This window comes from Leuresthes tenuis, unplaced genomic scaffold, assembly GCF_036924035.1.
Source record: "Leuresthes tenuis unplaced genomic scaffold, fLeuTen1.0.hap1 SCAF_21, whole genome shotgun sequence".
In the NCBI taxonomy this organism is placed as follows: domain Eukaryota; kingdom Metazoa; phylum Chordata; class Actinopteri; order Atheriniformes; family Atherinopsidae; genus Leuresthes; species Leuresthes tenuis.
The window spans coordinates 773,951-794,038 of NW_027325375.1; the positions used below are offsets into that span (position 1 = coordinate 773,951).

Genomic DNA, 20,088 nt, shown 5'->3' on the forward strand with positions numbered 1-20,088 from the left:
CCTATGAAGAAAATTATGCACTTTTGTACTTTCTCTCTGAAATAAAGAGGTGACCAACAGTATTCCAGCTTATTGTTTCTGATAATAACTGAAGCTGAAGGTTTTTTGGCTAAAGACAGGAAGGGGAAGTATGCAGAATTTTGTGGGGGCCTTTAACAACCACAGGAAACACAAAGCTGCGCTCTGGACATTCAAAGTCCGTCTGTTTTCATGGTGACTCATTTCAAGCAAAGCATTTGAACCTGCTGCTAAATAAAACCTGTCGCAGAGGTATGTAGGTTAATGTTTGGCCTCAAAGATTGGATGACACTGGTTAGTGAGAAAGAATCCGAACTCACGCATGTTAGTACAAAGCCTCTGTTCAGATCAATTCAATTCAATTCAATTCAGTTTTATTTATAAAGCGCCAGATTACAACAATTACAGTCATCTCAAGGCACTTAAATAATAAAGTCCAATTCAAGCCAATTGGAATTCAATTCATTGTAATCATAATCCAATTAATTCATATGGAGCCAATTCAAAAATAATATCCGAGCTAAGGAAACCAACAGATTGGACCGAAACTTGTCTTCAGTCCAATCTCCCGTCCTGAGCCTGAGGGACTGTGGAAAGGAACGACTCCCTTTAACAGGAAGAAACCTCTGGCAGAACCAGAACCAGGAAGAAACCTCTGGCAGAACCAGAACCAGGAAGAAACCTCTGGCAGAACCAGAACCAGGAAGAAACCTCTGGCAGAACCAGGAAGAAACCTCTGGCAGAACCAGAACCAGGAAGAAACCTCTGGCAGAACCAGGAAGAAACATCTGGCAGAACCAGGAAGAAACCTCTGGTAGAACCAGAACCAGGAAGAAACCTCTGGCAGAACCAGGAAGAAACCTCTGGCAGAACCAGAACCAGGAAGAAACCTCTGGCAGAACCAGAACCAGGAAGAAACCTCTGGCAGAACCAGGAAGAAACCTCTGGCAGAACCAGAACCAGGAAGAAACCTCTGGCAGAACCAGGAAGAAACCTCTGGCAGAACCAGAACCAGGAAGAAACCTCTGGCAGAACCAGAACCAGGAAGAAACCACTGGCAGAACCAGAATCAGGAAGAAACCTCTGGCAGAACCAGAACCAGGAAGAAACCTCTGGCAGAACCAGACTCAGGAAGAAACCTCTGGCAGAACCAGGAAGAAACCTCTGGCAGAACCAGAACCAGGAAGAAACCTCTGACAGAACCAGGAAGAAACCTCTGGCAGAACCAGAACCAGGAAGAAACCTCTGGCAGAACCAGACTCAGGAAGGGTGGCCATCCGCCTCGACCAGCTGGGGTTTGAGAAGACAGAAAAGAGGGAAAAGAGGGGGGAAAAACACCATAACACCATTCAAAGGATACCTGCTGGAACAGGGAAACACAAGTTAATAACCACAATAATGTCACATGGAGAGAAAATCATTTGAGAAATTAAACAGGAGGAAAAAGAGAGCAAAGTGAGGAAAGGTGAGACAGATGAGGTCCCCCAGCAGGCTGGGCCTATAGCAGCAGAACTATGGGATGTTTCAGGCTCACCTGAGCCATCCCTAACTATAAGTGAACGAATAGTGTCAAATGGACCAAGTTCAGAGGTGAGCCGGTATATCAGAACCTTCCTAAAACAGCATCTTTCTCACTGCTGCAGAAACCTTTCCGTCCTTCTTTCCAAGGCCCTGAGTGCAATGAAGGTGCTCATTGTTTGCCTGAAGTTTGCCACATGCAGGCTGCAACTTTTCCAGAAAAAAAATCAAGTTTGACCGGATTTTAAATGAAAATGCAATTGTTCGAATGCGTTCAAAATGTTCTGAGCTCTCACTGTCCGTTGCAACAGCTCCAATCAAGTTAAATCCATCCAGTATGTTGCAGGAGTTTCCTGCAACACCAACAGCTGTGTGTCTTCTTCTCAGCTTCCCACTATACAAACTGGCAAGTGTATCATAGCTCCTGTTCCATCATAAGCTTCCTGAAAGTGCACCATTAGGTCATACATTTTTAGCCTCTAACCTGCCGTTGAACCTGCCGTTACTGGCTGGATACGCCGTGCTTCTTCTTTCCAGTCATAAAGTTTTAGCCATGTTTTGACCTCAGCCGAGCCTTCATCTGAGGGAAATGTGTGGTCCATCAAACCTGAGTTGCATTAGTTTTCTATGTGCCAACACTCGTTCAGAAAGTGCAAAAAACGATGATGGGAACTCAGAAGGAGTTTTTTTCAAAGCAATTCTCCACATGTGACAGTTCACAGTGTTGGAGCAACCACAAACATGACATTTCCAAATGATCCAACGATGGAAACTGAAACCATGTGAGGCCCGTAAAGGAAACTGAGAGACAGGGATGCCGCTGACCTCTGGCACTCAATCACCAGCTGGGACTGAAGGATAAACTATGAGTTGCAGCAAAAGTTATTCTGACAGTTCTATCCTGATTAGGGCTGTAGCGATACTCTAATCTCACGATACGGTACGATACACTGATCTCACGATACGATACACGAATCTCCCGATACGATACGCTAATCTCGCGATACGATACGATACGATACGCTAAACTCACGGTACGATACGATACACTAATCTCGCGATACGATACACTAATCTCACGATACGATACACTAATCTCGCGATACGATACGATACACTAATCTCACGATACGATATTCAGCCAACGATTCGATACGATTTTATACGATTCAATACAATTTAAAACACATAATTTTCTGAAAGATTTTAAAGGGACAGTGTAATTTGACATGAATCGTTGCTGATTGGATCGGTGATCCGACCTTTGAACCGGAAGGACAAACGGAAACAAACAGCAGACTCATGTTTATGTTGTGAATATTACATCATCAACCTGCTTGGTTTACCTGCTAAATACCATAAACACAAATCCAAATTCTCTCATCACAAAACATATTTTTTCATTTTTGAGGAGCTCAAACAATAAATTACAACAATCCTACATTCTATAAACAGAAAAGCCATCAAAACCACTGATCTATGCACTTTATATAACATTTCTTTAACTAATTTATCACTGTTTTGTATAATGTGACCCCTATATATATATGTGTATAATGTGTATTATGTTAATGTTCTGTGTTTTCACTAATTGTAACGTCTGACTTTTCTATAAAGTTTGCTTAAAAAAGATTTGAAAAATAATAATCGATACTCGTGGCTGAAATATATCGATACTTTATCGGGAAACACAATATCGATATATTGTGGAATCGATAAAATCGCTCAGCCCTAATCCTGAAGAGAACAGGCTCTCCCAGAGTGACACTGATAGGGCGTGAGGAGTCAGTAAATGTGTTTGTTTGCTGTGGCCTTCAAGTAGCTGGATCTCAAACAAGTTATAATGTAAATGTAATTTATTTCTACAGCCCTTTACAACAATCCATTTCGGTTTACAGCAGATAATAAATAAAGAAAAGAATAAGAACAAAACAATAAAATAACAGTAAAAAACAATAAAATAGCAGTAAAAAACAATAAAATAACAGTAAAAATCAATAAAATAACAGTAAAAAAAACAATAAAATAACAGTAAAAATCAATAAAATAACAGTAAAAATCAATAAAATAACAGTAAAAATCAATAAAATAACAGTAAAATTGAATAAGATAATATAAAAGTGTCTCCATACTACTGGGTATTAAAAGCCATCTGAAATAAGTATGTTTTTAGCCCCGATTTAAAGAGGTCAGAGGTCAGAAATAAGATGCATCTGGGGGGGGGGCTTATTCCAGAGCCTGGGGGCAGCAGCAGAAAAGGCTCGGTCACCCCAGGGCTTTTATTTTGACCTGAACACTTCCAGCAAAAGTTGATTTGTTGACCTCAGAGCTCTGTCAGGGTTACAGTTAAAAGCTCAGATAAATATGATGGGGTGAGGCCGTTAAGAGCTTTAAAAACAAACTTTAAAAGTTTAAAATCAGTTCTATGAAGGACAGGAAGCCAGTGAAGGGAGTTAAGAACAGGAGTGATGTGCACAGGTCTGTTAGTGTTGGTTAAAGACAGGAAGCAGCAGCATTTTGCACCAGTTGAAGGTGACTGAGAGAAGTCTGGGAGACATAAAGTCCATTGCTGTGGTTTAACCTTGAACTTATTAGGGCAGGGAGGCTTTCTCAAGGTCGTTAATAGTGAATATCTTTGGAAGAAAGGTTGTCATGTCGAGGCCCAACACTTCAGACGCTTGATGTTGATTCGTCCTTTAATTTGTCATCAGTCTGTAAGTTTCATCACGCTGCCTTTCGAAGGGCCCGTGCACGCACACATGCACTAACACCTGTTCCTGTCCGTCAGTCTGCGGCGAAGCAGAAACACGCCTGTGCTGCATGTTCTGATTTATAGTCTGAAGCCACAACTTCAGCGCCTTCAGCCACCAACTGGACCAATAAGTATAATGAAAGAAAAGAGAAAGGAAGAAGCAACAGGTGCTGCTGCTCACTGCTTTGGTCAGAATCGCTCTCAGGAACTGCACACCGAACAGCATCAATGGATTTGTTCTTCTAAGTCTGAGCAGTTTCCCCGTGCTTTGCCTGAATTCTCCCTCTTTGTTTGTTGTGTGATGAATGGAGAGCTTTGCTGTGGGATCTGGACAGAGCAGTAACTGGAGCATTCATAAAGAGATTATGCCTGCGCTAATGGGCTGATTTCAAAACACACACAAGCTCCAACACGCCCCTTCTGAGAAAAACACTCTTTTTTTAAACCATCTGGAGCTTTAGAGTTCAGCTCCGACACATTCGGAGACCTTTGCTGAGGAGTGAAACTGTAGAAGTCTGCATACTGGAGGCAGGGGGAGGGCAGGGCGTCTATCCTGGGGCAGGTTTCCTTTCCAGGAGCCAGCGGCTGGTGTCAGTGGATCAGACCTTTTTTCTCATGCAGCCACTCTGCAAAGAGAGGGAACTCGTGCACAGGAAGCATTTACACGCATGGAGAGAGAGCACAAAGTAAAAGACAACGCCTGCTACCGGTTGCAGCAGTGAATGAGCCGCTCAGGAGCGACTCACTGGGTGGACTGCATCCTGTCTGCTGAGAACCAGGCAACAGGCCGGGCAACATGTCACGACGGGACCAGAGGTTTCGGAGAGGAATGAAGGGACGGTAAGAGCCTTAACTCGTGAGATGGGGGTGTGTGAGAGTGAGAAAGAAGCAGCGAAAGAGCGAGGAAAAGAATAGAAATGAGGTGAAGCTCAACTTCTCCATGTGTACTTCCTCAAACTGAAGTCTGCCACGACAGATAAACAGAGCTTCAGCTTTGAATGCGACTGCACCGCTGATGTGAAACTAAAACAGTCCAGTCGGTTTAATCTTCTTCCTCTGGGCCACAGTAAGACATATGCAGCCTTCCAGTGTTCCCATCTAATCAGCAAACAGTCTCACTGAGAAGATCTGCATGAATCATAGTCAGACTGACACCGAATGTGTCCTTGTTTTTGAAGGAAGTCCGTCAGGTCAACAGGAAGCAAAGCAGGTCATCAGATTCTCACCATCCGGCGTAAGCTGAGGTCCTAACATCGCTGTACAGCAGGTGGAAAGAGGGTTTACGAGTGGCTCGGCTGAAGGGAATAAGAGGAGGGGAGTGACAGAAAGCAGAGGAGGAATTCTCTGGATCCAGAGTCCTCTCACAGCCAGATGTTCAAGCGGAACTGCAGATGTGAGGCTGGAAGGTTCCACATCCGTGGCCAGAAGTACAGTAACAAAGACAAGAGGATAAAAATAAACCGGCAGCTGTCTGAGGGCTTTATTGCTTAAATATTTCCTCTGTAAGAAAAGGAGCTGTAAAAGGAGGCAGACGGTAGAAGTTAACGTGTTTTATTCTGCAGTTCTCTGGAATAAACACAAAAAGGGAACATGTAGACGTCACAGCAGACGATGCCTCAGCATTTCTGTCACCTTGTGTTGTCTGAAAAGCTGCATCATCGCTCTGATGACACAACCGCCGGCTTCCTTTATAATAAAGAAGAGTTTGAAATAAAATCAAATGATGCTACGATTAAGCGAGCTGAAGCCTGAGTCTGTCCCGCTTTCTTCTTATTATAAGACAACCTTTCCATTCCCCATTGTAAGAACAATGTGGCATTTACAGTTGAGGTTGGGAGGGAGTAAGCGTGGATCAGTACTCGGGCCAGGAAGTCACCTCCCACTCCGGACGCAGCGTTGGCGAGATAAGGGAGGAGGCTGTTCTCTTTATATCATTCTGTTGGAGCCTGAAAGTTTCTCTGACTGAAGCCAGAATGTTTCCACTTTGCTGCGTTCTCTTGTGCAGTCTTGAGTGGGCGTGTCCACTGGAACCGTATTTACTGAGTGTTCCTGTGAGGCTGCGTAGCCTTAGCAGAGACCTTACTCTCAGTGTTCCTGTGAGGCTGCGTAGCTTTAGCAGAGACCTTACTCTCAGTGTTCCTGTGAGGCTGCATAGCCTCAGCAGAGACCTTACTCTCAGTGTTCCTGTGAGGCTGCATAGCCTTAGCAGAGACCTTACTCTCAGTGTTCTCCTGAGGATGCGTAGCCTTAGCAGAGACCTTACTCTCAGTGTTCTCCTGAGGATGCGTAGCTTTAGCAGAGACCTTACTCTCAGTGTTCCTGTGAGGCTGTGTAGCTTTAGCAGAGACCTTACTCTCAGTGTTCCTGTGAGGCTGTGTAGCTTTAGCAGAGACCTTACTCTCAGTGTTCTCCTGAGGATGCATAGCTTTAGCAGAGACCTTACTCTCAGTGTTCCTGTGAGGATGCGTAGCCTTAGCAGAGACCTTACTCTCAGTGTTCCTGTGAGGCTGCGTAGCTTTAGCAGAGACCTTACTCTCAGTGTTCCTGTGAGGCTGCATAGCCTCAGCAGAGACCTTACTCTCAGTGTTCCTGTGAGGCTGCATAGCCTTAGCAGAGACCTTACTCTCAGTGTTCTCCTGAGGATGCGTAGCCTTAGCAGAGACCTTACTCTCAGTGTTCTCCTGAGGATGCGTAGCTTTAGCAGAGACCTTACTCTCAGTGTTCCTGTGAGGCTGTGTAGCTTTAGCAGAGACCTTACTCTCAGTGTTCCTGTGAGGCTGTGTAGCTTTAGCAGAGACCTTACTCTCAGTGTTCTCCTGAGGATGCATAGCTTTAGCAGAGACCTTACTCTCAGTGTTCCTGTGAGGATGCGTAGCCTTAGCAGAGACCTTACTCTCAGTGTTCCTGTGAGGCTGTGTAGCTTTAGCAGAGACCTTACTCTCAGTGTTCCTGTGAGGCTGTGTAGCTTTAGCAGAGACCTTACTCTCAGTGTTCCTGTGAGGCTGCGTAGCTTTAGCAGAGACCTTACTCTCAGTGTTCCTGTGAGGATGGGTAGCCTTAGCAGAGACCTTACTCTCAGTGTTCTCCTGAGGATGCGTAGCCTTAGCAGCGACCTTACCCTCAGTGTTCCTGTGAGGATGCGTAGCCTTAGCAGAGACCTTACCCTCAGTGTTCTCCTGAGGCTGCGTAGCCTTAGCAGAGACCTTACTCTCAGTGTTCCTGTGAGGATGCGTAGCCTTAGCAGAGACCTTACTCTCAGTGTTCTCCTAAGGATGCGTAGCCTTAGCAGAGACCTTACCCTCAGTGTTCCTGTGAGGATGCGTAGCCTTAGCAGAGACCTTACCCTCAGTGTTCATGTGAGGCTGGGTAGCCTTAGCAGAGACCTTACTCTCAGTGTTCCTGTGAGGATGCGTAGCCTTAGCAGAGACCTTACTCTCAGTGTTCCTGTGAGGATGCGTAGCTTTAGCAGAGACCTTACTCTCAGTGTTCCTGTGAGGCTGCATAGCCTCAGCAGAGACCTTACTCTCAGTGTTCTCCTGAGGCTGCGTAGCCTTAGCAGAGACCTTACTCTCAGTGTTCCTGTGAGGATGCGTAGCCTTAGCAGAGACCTTACTCTCAGTGTTCCTGTGAGGCTGCGTAGCTTTAGCAGAGACCTTACTCTCAGTGTTCCTGTGAGGATGCGTAGCCTTAGCAGAGACCTTACCCTCAGTGTTCCTGTGAGGATGCGTAGCTTTAGCAGAGACCTTACTCTCAGTGTTCCTGTGAGGCTGCATAGCTTTAGCAGAGACCTTACTCTCAGTGTTCCTGTGAGGCTGCGTAGCCTTAGCAGCGACCTTACCCTCAGTGTTCCTGTGAGGATGCGTAGCCTTAGCAGCGACCTTACTCTCAGTGTTCCTGTGAGGATGCGTAGCTTTAGCAGAGACCTTACTCTCAGTGTTCCTGTGAGGATGCGTAGCTTTAGCAGAGACCTTACTCTCAGTGTTCCTGTGAGGATGTGTAGCCTTAGCAGAGACCTTACTCTCAGTGTTCCTGTGAGGATGCGTAGCCTTAGCAGAGACCTTACTCTCAGTGTTCCTGTGAGGATGCGTAGCCTTAGCAGAGACCTTACTCTCAGTGTTCTCCTAAGGATGCGTAGCCTTAGCAGAGACCTTACTCTCAGTGTTCTCCTAAGGATGCGTAGCCTTAGCAGAGACCTTACTCTCAGTGTTCCTGTGAGGATGCGTAGCTTTAGCAGAGACCTTACCCTCAGTGTTCCTGTGAGGCTGCGTAGCTTTAGCAGAGACCTTACCCTCAGTGTTCTCCTAAGGATGCATAGCCTTAGCAGAGACCTTACTCTCAGTGTTCCTGTGAGGATGCGTAGCTTTAGCAGAGACCTTACCCTCAGTGTTCCTGTGAGGCTGCGTAGCTTTAGCAGAGACCTTACCCTCAGTGTTCCTGTGAGGCTGCGTAGCCTTAGCAGAGACCTTACTCTCAGTGTTCCTGTGAGGCTGCGTAGCCTTAGCAGAGACCTTACTCTCAGTGTTCCTGTGAGGATGCGTAGCCTTAGCAGAGACCTTACTCTCAGTGTTCTCCTAAGGATGCATAGCCTTAGCAGAGACCTTACTCTCAGTGTTCCTGTGAGGATGCGTAGCCTTAGCAGAGACCTTACTCTCAGTGTTCCTGTGAGGCTGCGTAGCCTTAGCAGAGACCTTACTCTCAGTGTTCCTGTGAGGATGCGTAGCCTTAGCAGAGACCTTACTCTCAGTGTTCCTGTGAGGCTGCATAGCCTCAGCAGAGACCATACTCTCAGTGTTCTCCTGAGGCTGCGTAGCCTTAGCAGAGACCTTACTCTCAGTGTTCCTGTGAGGATGCGTAGCCTTAGCAGAGACCTTACTCTCAGTGTTCCTGTGAGGCTGCGTAGCTTTAGCAGAGACCTTACTCTCAGTGTTCCTGTGAGGATGCGTAGCCTTAGCAGAGACCTTACCCTCAGTGTTCCTGTGAGGATGCGTAGCTTTAGCAGAGACCTTACTCTCAGTGTTCCTGTGAGGCTGCATAGCCTTAGCAGAGACCTTACTCTCAGTGTTCCTGTGAGGATGCATAGCCTTAGCAGAGACCTTACTCTCAGTGTTCCTGTGAGGCTGCGTAGCCTTAGCAGAGACCTTACTCTCAGTGTTCCTGTGAGGCTGCGTAGCTTTAGCAGAGACCTTACTCTCAGTGTTCCTGTGAGGCTGCATAGCCTTAGCAGAGACCTTACTCTCAGTGTTCCTGTGAGGATGCATAGCCTTAGCAGAGACCTTACTCTCAGTGTTCCTGTGAGGATGCGTAGCCTTAGCAGAGACCTTACTCTCAGTGTTCCTGTGAGGCTGCGTAGCTTTAGCAGAGACCTTACTCTCAGTGTTCCTGTGAGGATGCGTAGCCTTAGCAGAGACCTTACCCTCAGTGTTCCTGTGAGGATGCGTAGCTTTAGCAGAGACCTTACTCTCAGTGTTCCTGTGAGGCTGCATAGCCTTAGCAGAGACCTTACCCTCAGTGTTCCTGTGAGGATGCGTAGCTTTAGCAGAGACCTTACTCTCAGTGTTCCTGTGAGGCTGCGTAGCCTTAGCAGCGACCTTACCCTCAGTGTTCCTGTGAGGATGCGTAGCCTTAGCAGCGACCTTACTCTCAGTGTTCCTGTGAGGATGCGTAGCTTTAGCAGAGACCTTACTCTCAGTGTTCCTGTGAGGATGCGTAGCCTTAGCAGAGACCTTACCCTCAGTGTTCCTGTGAGGATGCGTAGCTTTAGCAGAGACCTTACTCTCAGTGTTCCTGTGAGGCTGCATAGCTTTAGCAGAGACCTTACTCTCAGTGTTCCTGTGAGGCTGCGTAGCCTTAGCAGCGACCTTACCCTCAGTGTTCCTGTGAGGATGCGTAGCCTCAGCAGAGACCTTACCCTCAGTGTTCCTGTGAGGATGTGTAGCTTTAGCAGAGACCTTACTCTCAGTGTTCCTGTGAGGATGCGTAGCTTTAGCAGAGACCTTACTCTCAGTGTTCCTGTGAGGATGTGTAGCCTTAGCAGAGACCTTACTCTCAGTGTTCCTGTGAGGATGTGTAGCCTTAGCAGAGACCTTACTCTCAGTGTTCCTGTGAGGATGCGTAGCCTTAGCAGAGACCTTACTCTCAGGGTTCCTGTGAGGATGTGTAGCTTTAGCAGAGACCTTACTCTCAGTGTTCTCCTAAGGATGCGTAGCCTTAGCAGAGACCTTACTCTCAGTGTTCTCCTAAGGATGCGTAGCCTTAGCAGAGACCTTACTCTCAGTGTTCCTGTGAGGATGCGTAGCTTTAGCAGAGACCTTACCCTCAGTGTTCCTGTGAGGCTGCGTAGCTTTAGCAGAGACCTTACCCTCAGTGTTCTCCTAAGGATGCATAGCCTTAGCAGAGACCTTACTCTCAGTGTTCCTGTGAGAATGCGTAGCTTTAGCAGAGACCTTACCCTCAGTGTTCCTGTGAGGCTGCGTAGCTTTAGCAGAGACCTTACCCTCAGTGTTCCTGTGAGGCTGCGTAGCCTTAGCAGAGACCTTACTCTCAGTGTTCCTGTGAGGCTGCGTAGCCTTAGCAGAGACCTTACTCTCAGTGTTCCTGTGAGGATGCGTAGCCTTAGCAGAGACCTTACTCTCAGTGTTCTCCTAAGGATGCATAGCCTTAGCAGAGACCTTACTCTCAGTGTTCCTGTGAGGATGCGTAGCCTTAGCAGAGACCTTACTCTCAGTGTTCCTGTGAGGCTGCGTAGCCTTAGCAGAGACCTTACTCTCAGTGTTCCTGTGAGGCTGCGTAGCCTTAGCAGAGACCTTACTCTCAGTGTTCCTGTGAGGCTGCATAGCCTTAGCAGAGACCTTACTCTCAGTGTTCCTGTGAGGCTGCGTAGCCTTAGCAGAGACCTTACTCTCAGTGTTCCTGTGAGGCTGCGTAGCCTCAGCAGAGACCTTACTCTCAGTGTTCCTGTGAGGCTGCGTAGCCTCAGCAGAGACCTTACCCTCAGTGTTCCTGTGAGGCTGCGTAGCCTCAGCAGAGACCTTACTCTCAGTGTTCCTGTGAGGATGCGTAGCCTTAGCAGAGACCTTACTCTCAGTGTTCCTGTGAGGATGCGTAGCCTTAGCAGAGACCTTACCCTCAGTGTTCCTGTGAGGCTGCATAGCCTTAGCAGAGACCTTACTCTCAGTGTTCCTGTGAGGATGCGTAGCCTTAGCAGAGACCTTACTCTCAGTGTTCCTGTGAGGATGCGTAGCTTTAGCAGAGACCTTACCCTCAGTGTTCCTGTGAGGCTGCGTAGCTTTAGCAGAGACCTTACTCTCAGTGTTCCTGTGAGGATGCGTAGCCTTAGCAGAGACCTTACTCTCAGTGTTCCTGTGAGGATGCGTAGCTTTAGCAGAGACCTTACTCTCAGTGTTCCTGTGAGGCTGCGTAGCTTTAGCAGAGACCTTACTGTCAGTGTTCCTGTGAGGATGCGTAGCTTTAGCAGAGACCTTACTGTCAGTGTTCCTGTGAGGATGCGTAGCTTTAGCAGAGACCTTACTCTCAGTGTTCTCCTAAGGATGGGTAGCCTTAGCAGAGACCTTACTCTCAGTGTTCCTGTGAGGATGCGTAGCTTTAGCAGAGACCTTACTCTCAGTGTTCCTGTGAGGATGCGTAGCTTTAGCAGAGACCTTACCCTCAGTGTTCCTGTGAGGATGCGTAGCTTTAGCAGAGACCTTACTCTCAGTGTTCCTGTGAGGATGCGTAGCTTTAGCAGAGACCTTACTCTCAGTGTTCCTGTGAGGATGCGTAGCCTTAGCAGAGACCTTACCCTCAGTGTTCCTGTGAGGATGCGTAGCCTTAGCAGAGACCTTACTCTCAGTGTTCTCCTAAGGATGGGTAGCATTAGCAGACTTTGAGTCCACTGAAACATTTATACGGCCTGTCAAAAAGCGAATGACGGGGCGTATCTGTGAATCTGTGTGTTCATGAAGAACAGCTTAACCAAGCATGATCTAACTCAGAGTCCCTCTGACCTGGAACTGCGATCCCTAACGAAATCTAACGGTTTCCTTATAAGACTTTCCATCAGCGATAAAGCTCCTGTTACTGTCCGACAGCCTAATCTCGATCCGCCTTCATCTCATGGTCACCCCGCTCTATCCTCTCCTCTGTAGGTGCTGTGAATGCGAGTGTATCCTGTCCCACTGGTACTACGAAAGAGAGGGACAGCTCTACTGTAAGAAGCACTACTGGGCCCGCTTTGGAGAACACTGCCACGGCTGCGAGGAGACCATCGCAACAGGCCTCGTCATGGTAACGTGATAAAGGGAAACCGTCCGTTTAAGCTGATGGTTTTCTTTCTTTAGGTTAGTTTAGGTTCTTTTGACTAAATAAGTGTCACAGCTTTACTGTCCTTTAACAACTGAACTACAGAAGAGCAAAGCCCCCCTTTGACCACTTTTACCCTCCAGACATTAGATTTAATGCTGAAGAAATTAAACATTTCAAAATGGCAGCCTCCTTTCTTTTGTCCTGACTCAGAAATCTCAACCTTACGCTGCACAATAAGTCTCAGCAGGCTACAGCAACAGTTCAGAGCCTTCCTGTCTCGCAGTTTCTTCCTGATAGAAAAGAAAATGCTTTTTCTTTCTCAGACTGGAGGATATCCTCTGAAAACATCCTTCGGGCAGGAATGAAACAAAAGGAGCTTTTGCATTTGACCCAACCAACGTCCTCTGGTGCTGAAACAAAGCTCCTGCGCCGGCCTCAGCCTTGTGACTGACAACAAAACGTCTTTTTTCTGCATAACCAGGTTGCAGGAGAGCAAAAGTACCACCCGGAGTGCTTCACGTGTATAAGCTGTGAGGCGGTCATAGGAGACGGGGACACCTACACCCTTATCGAACGCTCAAAACTGTACTGGTAAATACAACCTGTGGGACAGAATCCTGTCAGCTGCACATGCAACAGCTGTAGCGATGCCTTTCCTTCTGCTTTCAGTGCCCACTGTTTCTGCCAGGGCGCCGAACCAGCTGTGAGGTCAACATCTCCGCTCACAAGGTGTCCCCACATGGTGGCGCTGGTGTCCCTCCCGCCCCGTAACGTGGGCCGACGGGGCCTGACCGTCACCGTCGACTTCAGCCAGGACTCTAGCCCCCTCGTCACTGTGACCGAGTGAGTTAACTGGAGCTAACCTGAACATTTAGCAGCCACACGTTTATTTCTGCTGTAGCAGAAGCTTAGAACTCAGCTGTGAGCTCGTCTTAAGCATAATAGCTGAGTCCCTTTGTGTTCGTTTAGGATACTTCCCTCCTTTCCTCCACCCATTCAACCCTGTAAATCTGCTTCAGGTTGGACTCGGCCGTCCTCGGCCCTGACCTGCTGTCTTCTGTCCAAGCTGGTGATCGAGTGCTGGAGGTCAACGGCGTCCCCGTCCGCAACATCCCTCCAGACGAGGTATCACGAGCACAGCAAATGAAGTAAGACTGAAAAAGCAACACAGGCGACTCATAACTCTGTCCTGCAGATAAACCGTGTGATCCAGGACACCCGCAGGCCGCTGCAGCTGACCATTGAACACGGTCCGCCGGCTCCACACGACCTGCTTCAGTCAGACGGTCCGCCGGAGAACATCAGCTGTCCTGACTCCCGAGTCCGAGACAAGCTGGCTTCACCCCCGCAGCTCCCCAGTCTGGAGGAAGAACCGAGTCCCCGGGAGGAGACAGATGAACAAAGGATGAGCCTCTCGCCCCCTCAGCACCAAGGACCCTCAGGGATGCGATCCAGACACATTCTGTAAGACCTTCTATCAGCTCATTTGGTCAGCTTATTGGTATTTATCTGACTAAGCTTTGTCCTCTTTCTCAGGCGCAGCTTCAGTATAGACAAGTGCTCCCTGTCCCCTGGAGCCCTTTCACTTCTATCTCAAAGAAGAGACATGATTCGCTCCGAGTCTCTTCGAGTGGACCCTGGAGAACGAACGCACCGCATCTTCAGACCCTCAGACCTCATCCATGGAGAAGTGCTCGGCAAGGGCTGCTTTGGACAAGCTGTCAAGGTACCGTTTCCGCTCAAACAAACGAGCCGTTTCTGTTCAAGAGCGACTTTAATATGCTCTGTGATGAACGTCTCGTCATCAAGGTGACGCACCAGGAGACGGGCGAGGTGATGGTGATGAAGGAGCTGATACGATTCGATGAGGAGACGCAGAGGACTTTCTTAAAGGAGGTGAGTGGCGTTAGGAGCAGGAGAAATGACACTTCGTATGTGGATGTGAATAAACTTCCCTCCACAGGTGAAGGTGATGCGATGCCTCGACCACCCCAACGTTCTCAGGTTCATTGGACTGTTTTACAAGGACAAACGAATACATTTCGTCTCCGAATACATCCAGGGTGGGACTCTACGTGAGACTATCATAAAAATGGTGAGTTGGGATCAGTTATATGTTCCTTTTATGTTCACCTGGGTCCTTTTGGTCACGATTTGGTCGTTTTAGGACAAGGATTTTCCTTGGAGCACAAGAGTGAGTTACGCCAAAGACATTGCAGCTGGAATGGTGAGTCGTGGTCAACAGTCTAAAGCAGGGATGTCAAAGTCCTGGAGGGCCGCTGTCCTGCAGGTTTTAGATGTTTCCCTGCTTCAAAGCACCTGATTCAGATTAAATGGATCTCTTCGAAAGATTGTTAAGTTCTGCACAAACCAGCTAATGATGCATTGATCTGATTCAGCTGCATTGAAGAAGGGAAACATCTAAAACCTGCAGGGAAACATCTAAAACCTGCAGGGAAACATCTAAAACCTGCAGGAAAACATCTAAAACCTGCAGGAAAACATCTAAAACCTGCAGGAAAACATCTAAAACCTGCAGGAAAACATCTAAAACCTGCAGGAAACATCTAAAACCTGCAGGAAAACATCTAAAACCTGCAGGAAAACATCTAAAACCTGCAGGGAAACATCTAAAACCTGCAGGGAAACATTTAAAACCTGCAGGAAACATCTAAAACCTGCAGGAAAACATCTAAAACCTGCAGGGAAACATCTAAAACCTGCAGGAAACATCTAAAACCTGCAGGAAACATCTAAAACCTGCAGGAAACATCTAAAACCTGCGGGGAAACATCTAAAACCTGCAGGGAAACGTCTAAAACCTACAGGAAAACATCTAAAACCTGCAGGGAAACATCTAAAACCTGCAGGAAAACATCTAAAACCTGCAGGGAAACATCTAAAACCTGCAGGAAAACATCTAAAACCTGCAGGAAAACATCTAAAACCTGCAGGGAAACATCTGAAACCTGCAGGAAAACATCTAAAACCTGCAGGGAAACATCTAAAACCTGCAGGAAAACATCTAAAACCTGCAGGAAAACATCTAAAACCTGCAGGAAAACATCTAAAACCTGCAGGGAAACATCTGAAACCTGCAGGAAAACATCTAAAACCTGCAGGGAAACATCTAAAACCTGCAGGAAAACATCTAAAACCTGCAGGAAAACATCTAAAACCTGCAGGGAATCATCTAAAACCTGCAGGGAAACGTCTAAAACCTGCCGGACAGCGGCCCTCCAGGACCGGAGTTTGACATCCCTGGTCTAAAGGGATAAGAATGATTGTGCTTTCTTTGAAAAACCGTGTCTCACGTGCACAACATCTGTCCTTCAAAGGCATATCTACACTCCATGAATGTCATCCACCGAGATCTAAACTCATACAACTGCCTGGTCAGAGAGGTGAGCACGTGGTTCAGTTAGAGGCCTGAAACACACGTTAAATCGAGCTCTCATTAAGCGTCCTGAGAGCCTGTCTCTGCTTCAGGACCAGTCTGTGGTGGTGGCAGATTTTGGGCTGGCCCGGCTGGTGATGGAGGAGAGGAACCAGAGCAGAACCTCCACTCTGGAACGGCCGCCAAAGGGGACGCTGTCGGAGCTGCGCAGACCCGACCGCAGGAAGCGGTACACCGTGGTGGGAAACCCCTACTGGATGGCGCCGGAGATGATCCACGGTGAGTCTATGGGGTTACAGAAGGCGGGGCTTTATGACCTTAAGGAGCCCCTGATGATATAAATCAGGGATGTCAAACTCCGGTCCTGGAGGGCCGCTGTCCTGCAGGTTTTAGATGTTTCCCTGCAGGTTTTAGATGTTTTCCTGCAGGTTTTAGATGTTTCCTGCAGGTTTTAGATGTTTTCCTGCAGGTTTTAGATGTTTCCCTGCAGGTTTTAGATGTTTCCCTGCAGGTTTTAGATGTTTTCCTGCAGGTTTTAGATGTTTTCCTGCAGGTTTTAGATGTTTTCCTGCAGGTTTTAGATGTTTCCCTGCAGGTTTTAGATGTTTCCCTGCAGGTTTTAGATGTTTTCCTGCAGGTTTTAGATGTTTTCCTGCAGGTTTTAGATGTTTCCCTGCCGGTTTTAGATGTTTTCCTGCAGGTTTTAGATGTTTCCCTGCAGGTTTCAGATGTTTTCCTGCAGGTTTTAGATGTTTCCCTGCAGGTTTTAGACGTTTCCCTGCCGGTTTTAGACGTTTTCCTGCAGGTTTTAGATGTTTTCCTGCAGGTTTTAGATGTTTTCCTGCAGGTTTTAGATGTTTCCCTGCAGGTTTTAGATGTTTCCTGCAGGTTTTAGATGTTTCCCTGCAGGTTTTAGATGTTTCCCTGTAGGTTTTAGATGTTTTCCTGCAGGTTTTAGATGTTTCCCTGCAGGTTTTAGATGTTTCCCTGCAGGTTTTAGATGTTTTCCTGCAGGTTTTAGATGTTTCCCTGCAGGTTTTAGATGTTTCCTGCAGGTTTTAGATGTTTCCCTGCAGGTTTTAGATGTTTCCCTGCAGGTTTTAGATGTTTCCCTGCAGGTTTTAGATGTTTTCCTGCAGGTTTTAGATGTTTCCCTGCCGGTTTTAGATGTTTTCCTGCAGGTTTTAGATGTTTCCCTGCAGGTTTTAGATGTTTTCCTGCAGGTTTTAGATGTTTCCCTGCAGGTTTTAGACGTTTCCCTGCCGGTTTTAGACGTTTCCCTGCAGGTTTTAGATGTTTCCCTGCAGGTTTTAGATGTTTCCCTGCAGGTTTTAGATGTTTCCCTGCAGGTTTTAGATGTTTCCCTGCAGGTTTTAGATGTTTCCCTGCAGGTTTTAGACGTTTCCCTGCAGGTTTTAGATGTTTCCCTGCAGGTTTTAGATGTTTCCCTGCAGGTTTTAGATGTTTCCTGCAGGTTTTAGATGTTTCCCTGCAGGTTTTAGATGTTTCCCTGCAGGTTTTAGATGTTTCCCTGCTCCAACACACCTGATTCAGATCAATGCCTCATTAGCTGGTTTGTGTAGAATGTAACAATCTTTTGAAGAGATTCATTTACTCTGAATCAGGTGATTTGAAGCATCTAAAACCTGCAGGACAGCGGCCCTCATACAGTTTGACATCCCTGATATAAATATACGGTTCACTTTTTCTAATATTTCCTCTTTTGCTCGCAGGTAAAACCTACGATGAGCGCGTTGACATATTCTCCTTCGGGATAATGATCTGTGAGGTACGACAGAAACATTTAGGAACATTTCCAACAACTCGACCTGTAATAAAATCTATAAAGATTGAGTGAAAACGGGTATTTCTTCAGTTTTAAAGCTAAGTACCGTTTGCATCTATCCTCGTCTCCCTTCAGATTATCGGTAGAGTGAGTGCTGACCCCGACTTCCTTCCTCGAACGAATGACTTTGGGCTAAATGTGAGCGGCTTCCTGCAGCAGTACCACCCTGCACAGTGCCCGCCGGCCTTCCTGCCGCTGACCGTCCTCTGCTGCGACATGGATGCAGATAAACGGTACGATGGAGGAAAAATCCAACAAAATATAAGCTTTGAGTAGCTCAATTTTAATCCCAGTTAACAGAGCAGCCTGTAGCCAAGCCCCTGGTACTGGGCATTTATAAAAAGGCATTCATTAAAGAAGCGTTTCTATAATTTGGGGTAAGGAGGTGTGACTCATCTGTGCCATAGAGCTGTGGTGATGCTATTCTTTTAGCTTTAGGGTCACTGAGGTTACTTTTTTGTGCCGGACAACATCGCACCTTAACCACACGGCTGCAGTGCAAACAGACAGCTACTAACCTGCAAACTCCTACTGTTGCCGTTCTTTCTCTTTCAGTCCCTCGTTTTCAAAGCTGCAGGAGTGGCTGGACAACCTGCTGATGCACCTGGACATCAGCCTGCCTTTGCTCTCCGAGCTAGAGCAGGTCTGCAGAGACTTTTGGAAGAACAACGCCCTCGTTTCTCACCAACAGAACTGCTCACAGCAGGAAGGACGGAGCTCCAGCCCGACACCGTGTTCAGACACTCAGAGTAACCACACAGAGCCTGACGGCGTCCCTCAGGGCCAAAGTAGCACGCCTGGCGGTCATTTGAACGCAAATGGCGAGGACGGCCACGATGGGAGGAATGGATCGAAAGATACAAGCCAGGGTTGCAGGTCTACAGGCAACTGTGAACCTAACGAGGACAGAGAGGCCACAGGTCAGCCAACAGCCCAGCAGCAGCCCTCACAGCCGCTGCAGGTCAACAACTCGCCACTCGGTCGGTCAAACAGGCCGAGGAGGACGTGCAGAGTGCTGTGGGACAGATGTTCAGAGGACGACTCCTTCCTGTGACGGGCCAGAAGGGACAGTCTGCTTATGAAGCCGTAAAGTCACCTAAAAGGTGCTTAAAGGTCGTTTAAAGGTCGTTTAAAGGTCGTTTAAAGGTCGTTTGGCGTCGCCCTGCACTTGACCTCATGCTGCTCCATGCACCAGTTCTTTGGTGGCTGCAGCTGGAGCTCAACTGATTACGGATTAAGCTGAAACTCTGGAGATTTCAGTCCAGTGTTCTTGTTTTTAACGTAAGCAGCTCCTGAAACACATTTCAAAACAAAGGAAATAATCCAAATCCCCCGAATTATGTTCATTTTCTCTGGTGGAAAACACCGATAACATAAAGTGACAGTTTCTAAATGAATCTCAAAGACTTCTTTGACTTCCCTGAACCACAACTTCTCTTTACTTGTTGGCCAACAGAATGTTGTTTTCATGTGTGTCATAAGCTAAAAGTCCAGTTTCAGCTTTGTTCAGAAGCTGTGAAACACACGTCACTTTATACTGAGCTGTGATGCTGTATTTATCAGAAAGCCTCATCATAATCTTATTTTCTCTGTCAGACAATTCAACACGCCGTGCTGTGAAGCTGCCAAACTGCAGATAATACAATAAAAAACATGTATACATTCATACGACTGAGTTTAAATCAGCAAAAGAAAATTAATTACAGAAAGATGACAACTGGAAACCTGAAACCTCCAATTAAAGGAGAACTCTGGTGTTTTTAAACCTTATTTCTGGCATGAAATACGTTCATCTGCTCACCGAGAACAGTTTGGTGAAAGTCAGCGTCCTTCTGAAGATATTTAGATAACTGGAGATCCATATAACGGAGAGAACGGGGCTTAGAGGATGCAGCCTCTAAATAAGGCATTATCTGTCTTTATTTCACCAATACTTTAAGAAGAATGAATGAATGAACGTGTGCTAGAGCTCTGTTAGCTCATAGCTCTGTTAGCTCATAGCTCTGTTAGCTCATAGCTCTGTTAGCTCATAGCTGCTGTTAGCTCATAGCTCTGTTAGCTCATAGCTCTGTTAGCTCATTGCTGTTAGCTCATAGCTGCTGTTAGCTCATAGCTGCTGTTAGCTCATAGCTCTGTTAGCTCATAGCTGCTGTTAGCTCATAGCTGCTGTTAGCTCATAGCTCTGTTAGCTCATTGCTGTTAGCTCATAGCTGCTGTTAGCTCATAGCTCTGTTAGCTCATAGCTACTGTTAGCTC

The 20,088-nt window shown here is 47.0% G+C and overlaps 1 protein-coding gene across 1 annotated transcript; it reads left to right on the top strand.

The window, feature by feature from the left end:
• The first annotated feature begins 4,888 nt into the window (after nucleotides 1-4,888).
• LOC140280088 (LIM domain kinase 1-like) lies at nucleotides 4,889-19,477 on the top strand. The gene is made up of 15 exons (XM_072375357.1): nucleotides 4,889-5,128; nucleotides 12,433-12,571; nucleotides 13,071-13,180; nucleotides 13,259-13,432; nucleotides 13,609-13,714; nucleotides 13,785-14,053; nucleotides 14,126-14,315; nucleotides 14,399-14,485; nucleotides 14,553-14,684; nucleotides 14,757-14,816; nucleotides 15,928-15,993; nucleotides 16,079-16,265; nucleotides 17,720-17,775; nucleotides 17,908-18,065; nucleotides 18,388-19,477. The coding sequence occupies exons 1-15, from the start codon at nucleotides 5,085-5,087 to the stop codon at nucleotides 18,884-18,886; spliced, it is 2,277 nt and encodes a 758-aa protein (XP_072231458.1). The 5' UTR covers nucleotides 4,889-5,084; the 3' UTR covers nucleotides 18,887-19,477.
• The last annotated feature ends 611 nt before the right edge of the window (nucleotides 19,478-20,088 follow it).